The following is a 12,072-nucleotide window of genomic DNA, read 5'->3' as shown; positions in this document are numbered from 1 at the left end:
ATATACCTCTCGGAGACTAATCGCGACATTGGTCAGGACCATTTTCAGCCGCGGCCTCATTGGTCTCCGGCTCAGGAATGCCGTAATCACTGGCGCGGAAGGCGTTACCCGGCCGAATATTAAGTGGGGCGTTCGTGGGCGTGGCCTAGCGCCAACCTAAGGGTGAGGAATTTTTATACGCGACTGGGAGTTAGTTCAGTACCGGTTTGCGTATGGAGTGAACGTTGTGATTTGGTCGCGGTGACGTAACGAGACTCGATACGCCGGTTTCGCGTAATAACAGCACCCACAGATGCGAAAAACAGCGGCAGATTAATTAACGATGAGCGTGGATTAACTATTGTAACAGTCCGGGAATGCGCGGTTAACGTATTGTGATTTTTCCGGAAGCGACGAGAGTTCCCGTCGGATGAGCGTTTTGGTGGAAATCGGTTAAGTGCGACGCCGACCGGACGACCCATCGGAACGAATTCAAATGTGTTTATGTATATAATGAGTTGTTCTGAAGTTATGTACCAGGCGTATTATCCGTACTTGTACCAGCGTGCTGGGGCTGCGCCTCCCGTATCAGCCCATCCTGTACCGAGGACGGGACCTTTTAGCTCGCCGTTCGGTGCTGCCCATCAATATGACCGGGTTAGTTGGTATCCATGATATCGGTTATTCGCCATTATACAGGGCGATTCATGAAGAAGACAATCTATAAACTGGGGATACCCCAAAACTAAATTTTCTCTTAATGCGAGTGGTACATCTTCTGAAGTTTGCCCAAATGCTATTAAATTTTAAAAAATAATCAAACTGAAAATTTGACTAGGTTCTTAGGTTTAGTCCTAGATAGAGGTACATTTTAATCTTTTTACATTTTATTCATTTTTTGCAGCAGAATTTTTTGCCCAAATGCCATTAAATTTTCAAAACGAAAAAAAATGAGTTAAGTGTGCTGAGTTTAATGCTTAGAAAGCGGAAGGTCATTTAAATCATTATTATTATTATCATTGTTATAATTGTTGTTTCGATTTTGTACGTTTTTATTTTTTTTATATTTATTAGTTTCGTTTAGTTTTTAAAACTTTGGACACCACTTACTCCATTCCGTTTTTTACTTTTAAAATTGTTTTTAAGTGTGTTATATTTGCATTTTTTTGAGCCTTCCCTGGATGATGTGAACATAGTTGGCAAGACCTCACTAGATATAAAGAAGTACCTTCCTTGCTTTTGAAGATAGTGAAGAGTTAACGAAAGCAATGTTTATAGCTAATCATTTAATCAGGCATGGTATAAGGCAAAATGTCACCATAGCCGAATATTTCGAAAAAGGAGACAAACTTCAGAATACAAGTAGGAAATAGTCGTACTTTTTCCTTACATGAACTCCTAAAAGCAAAGTTAGAGATGTATAAAACCATAACAAGACCAGTAGTAATGTATGGCTGCGAAGCATGGTCTTTAAGGGAGTAAATGAAGAAAGGTTTTGGGGTTTCGGACAAAAAATCTTAAGGAAAATGTACGTATCCATTTTTGATGAGAGATAAAATAGATGGGGATGGCGCACTAAGAGAGAATCATCATGTCGGCTATTCGATTTTTTTTTTGCGGGATACACCGGGCGCCCTTATACAGGGCGATTTATGAAGAAAACAACCTTTAAACTGGAGATACCTCAAACACCAAATTTTCTCTTAATACAATACGAATGAAGTTTAAATAAAAAAAAATAGGAATTCCACAAAACCCAATATTGATGATTCTCTGAATCCCACAAATGATTATTTTTTCAATTAAAGATTTGTAATTGTAGCATCATCGGTTAAGGATTTTATTAAGGAAATTTCCATTTTCAGTTTGTTGAGCAAATTGTATTGAATTGAATTTTTCGAAACATGAATTATAATTTAGTCTCTTTCATTCACAGTGAACACCATGATTCGGTGTCAATTACAACAGTTTCGAGTATATTCTATATTTGGGACTCCTCAAGTCCACTAAACTTAGCTTGAGCCAAAACAGAAATCATATCACGCTCTCACTATGAGAAAAATGAATTTCGCGCCATTTTCTGATTATCAGCTAATATGTTTGGACAAGTAGTAACACGCAACATTTGATGGAAGTTTTTTATTACTATTACCAAAGTTGTTATTGTTAAATATTGATTTTTTATTGTTCGCCGTACCTGCTCATCTTTTAAGTATTTATACATTTATACAAAAAATAATATGGTGAAACTTAAGCCCTCTAGGAGCAATAAGCAAAACCAAACCTGACAATTTTTAGTATTCCACTATGAAAAATTCTTAGTTAAACTTTGAACGTCTCCAGTTTAGAGATTGCCGATTTTTTTTTAATCATCCTGTAAATAGCGATAAAAGGACACCGCTATATGTCTTTATAAGAATTACATATACAGAGCGTTCCAAAAAACATGCCCTAACGCTGGACTGAAGATTCGTCATCCAAAAAAAAGTTGGTATAAACGTAATTCCGGAAATGATTAATTTCCTAGGCTTTTTGCAATATGTTAGACATTAAACTAGATTCAAATTGTGACCTCTAGTGCCGTCCCAGAAGGTAGGTCGCTGACTTTTTGGATATTGTTATTTACTCACCTCTAAAAGTTATGATGCGTATTTATAAAAAAAAAAATACGAAAAAATAATTTGGTTTTGGCAAATTTTGATAATGATGATAATTTGTATTTAATGTTTACGAAAGTTTTTAAACATTGGTTTTTACCTACCTGTCAAAATTTACATTTTTTATAAAACGTATTTAAAAAATGTCGTTTTTAAAAATATGAAATATATAATTTTTTTAAATTTTTCCAACTTTGTTTTTACCCACCCTAATTTAAAAGAATTGGAGCCAAACTACATCGATAGACTAGACTTTAGTAATGTGATTTTATTTACATTTATCTTAAACAGTCGATTTCCAAGAAAATGTTCCAACGCCCCTACATAGAAGTTATCAAAATTAATATGATTTAGACATGTTAAAACCAAATAAGGTTTAGTTGATTTTATTGTAGGGAGATGATTAATTCAGAGAAGTTGCCGGATACTCAAACAAAGTTTGAAATAGTTCCCTATTTTTTCAAACACTGAAAAATTGATAATTGATAATACGGAGAGTTTCTTTTTGATAGGACGAAAACTTTAAAAACAAATACTTTAAGAAAGTGTTTTCTGTAATATAAATAACTAATTTTCAAATGCGCACGTAGAAATTGTCAAAGTTGCGATGGTCTATGGTTTTAATATTTTAAAATCAAACAGTTCATTAGTTTTAAAACTAATTCTTGACAGGTCGTATCAATTAAAGCAAAGTCTTCGCGTTTTCCGAAACACTCGAAATTGTTACTTTTGACACCATTTAGTGTTTTTGTTAATATTTTTTTTATTGCATATATGGTTGCCTGTTTTGTTCAGAAATGTCAGATAACGTCTTTAAGCTGTCAGTCTTGCGAGATTTTGCTAGAGTGGTATTATTTTTTGTTATTGTTAAAGTTAGAATCGTTATTATTATTGTGGTGTTGTTTAGTTCAAATGAAGATTTCCCAAAAGAAAAGTGCATCGATGTTCAAAAAATAAACAAACTGAAAAATTGACAAGGTGCTAGGCTTAGTCCTTGGTAGAGGTACATTTTAATATTTTATTCTATTTTTACGGCAGTATTTTTTCAAAGTTTTCCCAAATGCCATTAAATTTTCAAAAATAAACAAACCAAAAAAAAAAGCTGAAAATTTGACTAGGTCTAGTCTTAGGTTTAATTAAATTAAATGTATTGAAATTTTAGTATTTATATATTTTATTCTATTTTTATGGCAATATTTTTTTCAAAGTTTGCTTAAATGATATTAAATTTTCAAAAATAAATAATAATTAAATTGAAATTTCAAAACATATAGGAAAAACCATAACTAATTTTGGTTTCTATTGGTTATTTAATTTGTTTAATGTTATTTAATATTATACATATCTAGTTCTGTCTGAAAGTGTGTTTATTATGTGTATTATCTATTATTATTATTTTTTAACAATAATGGGAATATTTTCATTTAATTTAATTTAAATAAAAGAAAGTGTTACGGTTCTGGCCAACAAGAATTGTCGAGAATATGCTGTGCGGTCTATTTTTGAAAGGTCTTACAGGGATACTTCCTAATTTATATTTCTTTTTATTTAATATTTTTCTTGAAATTGAAGATCATTCCCTCCCGTACTAAAATGTCGCGTAATGTGTACCAAAGTTACCGTATTTACGGCTTCCATATTATTATCTATATAAGCTAGTATCTACCCATACTATCCCCGTACATCCTAAAACCAATAACTTTAAAGATCGTAGACGAGCGGACACAAAAAACCGTGTCACAATATTATTTTCTGAACGATAAATTCGACCCGATAAAATCAGCCGCATGATTTTTTCTCACGTCCGCGTTGGGATATTCACGGGAATAGATTTAATTAGATGCCGGTCCAAAAGGAACCGCGACTCGATCGTTTTGTTTCGTTTTGGTTAAAAAGTTGGGGTCCGCCGGCATATAAAACCCGAAATAGTGTTTGACAAGTCCGCGACTGGAAATGCTTTTAATCGCCCCGTAACTTTTTACCGGTTACCACAATGGCCGCCTTTTTGTTTTCGGTCGTCCTTTTTTTTCCCCTTTCTACATAGCAGCGATTTTGCCTATTTCGATGTCGAAGGACGAGGTCGCCCCGGCTATTTTAAGTATTTACTTTCCTGCATGCTGATGTTCGCAAATCTCAAGGATAAAATGTCTACGTCTTGCTACCTCATTTTATTGAGCTTTTTAATCCTTGAAAAATTGGCCGCAAACATTTTTCATTGAAGCTTTCAACATCCATTTGCCTCCAGTCTTTTAAAATTAGGCAGAATGAAATATTCTTTTCTGTACGAAATTGTCTCATTATATTACACTGTTGCTTTAATTATTATTATTGGTTAAATTAGGATAGTAATATAATATGTTTATACTGATTAAGATGGCTAATGTGGAAAAACAATTGAATATCTCATTTCCGAGTAAAGCAGAAAAACGCATTGTTTTAATCATGTATCTTTTAAGCTATAGTGTTTGCAAATCTTCTATAGATCATAAAGTTGCTGTACCATTCTATGTAATTACCAATTTTATATTTTTTAGCCGCTCCCGATTTTAGCAAATAAAACTCATAATTTAACATACATTGACCTTCTGTTATTTTTTCTGCACACTATATATGCCTATAACATACTACCACGAATCATATTTCTCTAAGTGCACATTTTATAATATCTATTAAATCTAAATCCACATTTGAATATAATAAAATATATAAATTATCTATAAATATGTTAATCATTAGGTTATTTTTAATTGAAAACCAATTTTCTATAGGAAGTAACGGGTGATTCAATAACAGTTTCCACATTACAATCTAAAATATTTTTGAAACGCCACTGTATTTGATTATTATCATATGAGATTTCTAACCTCAAAACATAAACAAAATTAGTCATGGAGCAATATACGACTGAACAACGTGTAAAAATTGGGCAAGCCTATTATGAAAATGGTCGACCAAGAAAAAATGCATTTCGGGCTCTACGTGAATTTTTCGGCGCGCAAAATCGACCTTCTGAGAGGATAATTTGGAATGTGGTTCAAAAATTTGAGCAAACTGGATTTGTAACTAACCTCAAAGTCCCTCAACGTGCCCGTGTAGGTCGGTCAGATCAAAATATTGCCATTGTTCGCGAAAGTGTAGGCGAAGATCCAAACACATCGATTCGTCATCGATCGCAGCAAGTGGGCCTTACATATTCAACCACACAACGAATTTTAACAAAAGACTTGCATCTACACCCATATAAAGTCCAAATAACTCAGGAGTTGAAACCTCGAGATCATCAACACCGCCGCGTGTTTGCAGAATGGATACGAGAACAAGGAGTTCATTTTTCAACGAAAATCATCTTTACCAATGAGGCACATTTTCACGTTGGTGGCTTTGTAAACAAACATAATGCTCGTATTTGGGGATTAGAAAACCCAGGAGAGATTGTTCAAAAAGCAATGCATCTTCAAAAAGAGACTGTTTGGTGCTCATTTTGGTGCGGAGGAATAATTGTCCCTTTTTTTTCGAGGATAATGCGGAGAACGCTGTTACGGTTAATGGTGTTCGCTATCGAAATATGATATTTGATTTTTTCTGTGAGCAGTTGGAAGCTATGGACATTGAAGATTTGTGGTTCGAGCAGGATGGAGCCACTTGTCACACATCCTGAGAAACGATGCAATTGCTGCGGAGCAAGTTTCCTGGTCGGATTATCTCACGTAACGGCGATATCAATTGGCCGCCGCGATCATGTGATCTTACTCCCCTAGATTTTTTTTTGGGTATCTAAAAAGCAGAGTGTATAGAAATAAACCAAACACCATTAGAGCTGAAACAGGAGATTAGACTCGAAATAGCCGGCATAGAACCTGAATTGTGTCAAAAAGTGATAGGAAATTTCAATAAACGAATTAATTACATCATGCGACATGAGTCGCGGAGGTCATTTGAATGGCATCATCTTTCATACCTAATTGTAATACACTAATCTAAAATGGCAAATAAAAATGTTTGTATATATTGAATCACCCTTTCGTTTGTTATGTTCTAAAAATAATTTGCAGACTTAAAAATATACAGGGCGTTTTCCTGCATTCGCAATTTTACTTCGTATTTCCACAAGGCAATTAAGAAAAAGATTCTAGTTAGTAGGTAAATGTGACTTGCTTTTGTTATCTTTTAAAACAAATAGTAATTAGTCATGTGATCATATATGAGAAAATTTGTTAGGAGAAAAATATTGTAGGGCCTTGATTTTTTTCGGTAACATAAATTTTGACTTAACTCGCTAAAGCGTTATCATATATTATTATATATTGTCATTATTTCCAAATGGCGTACCCTGTTTTTTTATCAATTATTGTATCGCAATTGTAAAGTTTTCGAAATATAAGCACTTTTCTAAAAAAATGTAATTATTTTCACATATTTGTAAGCGTAAGAACATTGCTTTGTACTTCTTACAAAACTTCCGGATTCCTTCTGCGTAGGTTTTTGCTGAGTCGAACTTGCTGACGTTTCGCCAATCATCCTGTCGGCTTCTTCTTTGAAAAATTAAAAAAAAAATAACATTGCTCTGTGAATCTTTGGTTGCACTGTATAAAATATTAATTTTTTATAATATTACATGAAACTAAACTATATTTTAATATATAAAAAAATGCATGCCTTTATAATAAAGTTCCATACAGGTCAATTTTTCAAAGAAACTTCCACAAGCTACTGTAATACTTTTTATACAACTTTTGGATTTGTAAAAAATATTATATATAGGTCAGATGGTCACAATGTAAATTTTCGTTTTCGTTGAAGACTCACCCCTTCCCCCCCAAAAAAAAAACACTTACAGAAACGTATAAAAGATCTTTTTCGTATCAAATTGTATCTATTTTTAATCAACTTTCATTTTTCCAAATTTGTGTTAAAAAAGAAGTTGTTTCAATTCCTACCTGAACAACAAACACTCACGCAATATATTCTTATCTGTTCTTTTTATTGACTTTTTATTTTCCTCCTGTTATATTATTAATTCTAGATAATTTAGTTTTTTTTCCTTAATGTCGACAACCAAATTAATGATGCTGATTATTGGTTAATAACTCACTGTTACAGTAATTTTTTGGGTATGTCGCGCAATCCATATTTTCTTTTTCGGTTTGGGTGGAAGAACAGAGGCCTGTTGTGAGACCGGTCAACTGAACCTGACCCTTGTATAAATTGTTTTTTTTCTTCTTAAATCTCAAAGAAAAGACCTTTATTAGTATTATTTTTATTATTATTGACCAGGAATAGTGATGGATCCGTCTTATTTGAGTAAGAAAGTGTTTACCGTTTTTGTAAATTTGTAAGTGACTTTTATGGATCATTAGAAAATGTAGAAAATCAGTAAGTACAGTTTTAGTTATGTTATGCACAACCTTTAGAGGAAACAGAAGCTTATAACATCGGCGCATAAATTATGGTAGTAGTAATACTAATCCTTTTCGACCTTACAAACGCCACAAAGCAGATACAAAAGTCGTCGTCATTATCAGGGATATTGGGCACTGCCTCTCTTACCTTCCAGATCTTTGTATGCGTCTCAGAAATTGTCGAATACGAACCAAAATAAAATCAAATTATTTCTAATGTTCCAGTTAAAATGATTTAAAATCGGAATAGATCTCACGCCCAACAAGCAATTGGCAACGACAATGGCAATATTGGTAAGGGCTTAATCTTTCGCAACCACTATTGGTAATATGAAGGAAAATAAATATAACTTTATGCTTTCACAATATTGTTAATAAACCATGGTCGTGACAATGTAGAAACAGAATCGGTCTGGTTAATCCCCATTATTACATACGCAGCTACTTATTTGTTGCAACGTCCTGTCTATTTAAACGCCCTAATCGTCCAGAAGTATGGGCTTCGATAATTGGTGTTTTTATCAAATTCCTTTCGCGATCGATAAGTGATTCGATCGTAAATTTCAACTGAAACTCACGCCACCGTTAAAAGTTTCCTCGTGCTCCCGATAAAATAAATCCCGGGCAAAAACAAAACGTTAGGATACGGTCAAATAAATCTCTATTATCGTCGCACGGAGTCGCAGAAAAACTCCTAATACAGTACGTAATACACGTAATTTATTGTACTTTTCAAAGCAAATAAACAAGAAGTGAACGAAGTAAACAGCTTGGGAAAGAGAAAATAACTACTGCAAAATTGAATTCGCAACGGTATTATCGGCCGCTGATTGACAATACGTAAAAAGTTGATTTTCAAATGTCGTCGGCAAAAACTTACGCAATTATAATTAAAATAAGCTCGCCGGGTATGTACACGTATATGTTCGTCATTGCCGTTGGATATTTGAACAACCATAACGAGACAGTCTCGGAAAAATTGAAGTTTGAGCTGCATTTATAATCAATTCTCTTCCGAGCTGAACTTTGGCACGCGCATGCGCATTAAAAGAGAAGAAAAAAAACCTGACCGTCAACGTTGTCACGTGTGCGTCACGTGTGTTTGGACAAGATGCTATTAAATGAAAACGGTGAAAGAAATAGGTAATTCATTCATTCAGCCATTAATTTATTTTACTTGAAATGTAAACCACTATACAGGGTGTTTCTGATATATATGCATGCCCTAAAAGTCTTAGCTTTTGAGATATAGTGTGGTACCTTTTCCGTATTTATATAGTTTCCATATTGCGAGAAAACAAATAAAAAATTAAATTAACTTAACGAAAACAGAGGCAAATTAGATTTAAAACTTGAAAAATTGTGGGTCAGTGTAGCGAAATTTGACAATCCTAATTCATTTTATCAAGAACGGCGACCTGCCTCTTATACTGAAATGACTAGACTTTTCAAAATCTGAAAAAATGTCAGTGGCATATTATTTCCTTCTTCGAAAATACGCGATACAAATCGCACAAACGCGAGTGATAAAAATAACCACGAAAATGGTTTCAGAACTGGACGCTCATGCATGCTCATGCCAAAACGTACTAGATGTAAGGGAGAGCTGCCCAAGAATAAGCACTTAGTACTATATACAAGGTATAAAACTTTTGTATATTCTTTTGAGGACGGTGAGACTCCTTAATGAGGTCCCAGAAGTCGTTGTTTAATGTTTGTTTATTGTATTTTAAAAGTACCCATCCTGGATCTTAAGAGTACGCACTCATTTCAGGAACCTTTGTTATGACGTATAATGATTTGAACGAAAATTAATGTATTTCTCAAAATAAACATAAAAAACCTTCTAAAAACATTGATAATGATATTCATATTTATTATAAGTGAATAAGTATAAGTATTGTAGTATTAGCAGTACGAAACTAGAGGTACTTGGCAAATGGATCTTTTGACAATTGGAACAGTCGTCAAGCTACCAGTCACCACAAAGTTCACACAGAATCCTTTCTTGATTTCGTGAAAACTTGCGGTGTGGCATTCTGAGGAATTCGCAAGTATTCAGTGGCAGTTGCTAATACTTCTTTCCTAGTTAGTCTAGGAGACGAACCTGGAATAGAATAATCGACAAATACGAATACCTAGAGTACGCGCGCGTTCTTTTCGTAGTGCGTACTATTTGCCGTTGCGCAACTCACGTTAACTTTCTGTTACTGTATTTGAAAAGTTTGACATGAATTATCGTTTGAGACATATTTATTATATCTAAGTGTCAAGTTGTGAAACCCATGACACACATATTCTGGCATTCTCCACACATTTATTAAATCGACAACATATGGTAGGAGAGTTAGATGTTTTAAATGTATTGTCTCAAGCGCATATACACAACTAAACTACCAAAAACACAAGACCAACGCATTAGCTCTACTTGAGGGTTGTCAGCTATGGTCTTAGAGAACACCTTGTTTGTATTCATCGATCATCATCCCTCAATAAATTGTCGAAAGGAGAAAGAGGGTTTATCACAGGACAAAGAGCTGTATAGTTCAAAATATATGAATATAGTTCAAAATATATGAAGCAAATGAAGTCCTGAATGTGTGGAGAGCGAAGTACCATACTATAGGAACCTATATTGGATAATATTCGCAGATGACAAAAAAAATGCGCCCAAGATGAAAAGAATGCACATTCTCTGTGAAAACTTCACAAATAAGTAAATATGAGCAAGACAGAATACATGGTTGTATGGGGTAAAGACCTGGAGATGAGAAAAGAATTTGTGACAACATCAAAAAATATTCTGGGATCGATAATAACCGACACAGCTGATTGCGAAGAAGATATTCAATCGAAACTCATCAAAGAAAAAATAGCAATAAATTTAGTGCTGAAAAAGGAGTTGTGGTATAACAAAACTCGACAAAATTAGGAATGAGGAAGTTAGACGACGAGTACGAGCAAATATAGATATAGAATATAGAGCTGAAATAATTAAAGTGATTCGCACATTTACACCGCATGTCCGAAGACATGTTTACAAAAAAGATATGAACCTCACTTCCCCAACAGAGAAGAAAGGGAGGACGACCCTCCAACTCCTAACGAAATAATATTTAAACGGCCATGATTAGTAGAGGCTTTCAAGATGTTCAAGATATAGATGTAGAAAATCCTCAATATATATATATAAAGAAAATGCCTCTTGCACAAATATCACAAACACATCTAAAATTGTTTCTTAGACAATATAAAAAAATGCCTTACAAAATTCTTAAAATGAATCCATTGACAGACGATTAAGGGATGATATGTATATGAGAGGGGAGACAAATGTTAGAAGTCTGTACTGGCAAAATAATATTTTCTGGCATGTTGTCGCCAACTGAATATTTACGACACCATCAATACTTTTTTTAACAATTAAAGCATCTTGTTGCTATAATAAAATCGTGTAAGCAAAATATTGTCTTCGTCCACTCTACTTGTTAAAGAACGACCAAAATAACTTAAAAATAACAATGCATGCATGCGCGCAGTTCCAGATTAGACAGTTTGGAAGTATCTACTTCAAGTTTGACTTTCGGCGCGGAATTTTCACTCGGCCAGTCAAAAGTAGCCTCATGCAAGTTGATCTGAAGAGCATCCGTCCGTAGTAGCGTTGCCAATTTTCAACCCAGGAGATTAGTGGTTGTTTTTTATTATTTCTCGCAGACATAACATTCTAGTATATTCCCTGCAAGTCAGGTAGAAGTTGCAAAATGTATTGAATTCTACATGTTGAAATTGCTCATTGGTTTTAATTTTTAGATTGACTTTTGCAGAACCATTTTATATTTACAGTTCTTTTGAGTAGGTTTTACCCAAAGAAAAAAAATGATTTTTTATAAATCGGATATAATGTACCTAACGTAATGTATTTTTAGAAGAAAAGTTGAAATAAATGCCTATCACTTATCACTATTTTGTATATCCAACATTCTAAAAATATTGAAAAAATATTAAAAGCAGTTTGGATTCACTTAAGAAAAAAAAGT

The 12,072-nt window shown here is 33.7% G+C and overlaps 1 protein-coding gene across 1 annotated transcript in view; it reads left to right on the top strand.

Moving 5' to 3' along the window:
* The first annotated feature begins 209 nt into the window (after nucleotides 1-209).
* LOC132696573 (protein vestigial) overlaps nucleotides 210-12,072 on the top strand; it is a 60,763-nt gene continuing 48,900 nt past the window's right edge. Inside the window, exon 1 of the mRNA XM_060661469.1 lies at nucleotides 210-636. Coding sequence (XP_060517452.1) covers nucleotides 484-636 — 153 coding nt within the window. The 5' untranslated portion in view covers nucleotides 210-483. The remainder of the gene's footprint in view (nucleotides 637-12,072) is intronic.

This window comes from Cylas formicarius, unplaced genomic scaffold (genome assembly GCF_029955315.1).
Source record: "Cylas formicarius isolate icCylForm1 unplaced genomic scaffold, icCylForm1.1 PGA_scaffold_1__22_contigs__length_36826433, whole genome shotgun sequence".
Lineage (NCBI taxonomy): Eukaryota > Metazoa > Arthropoda > Insecta > Coleoptera > Brentidae > Cylas > Cylas formicarius.
This window is presented reverse-complemented; position numbering and strand designations above follow the sequence as displayed.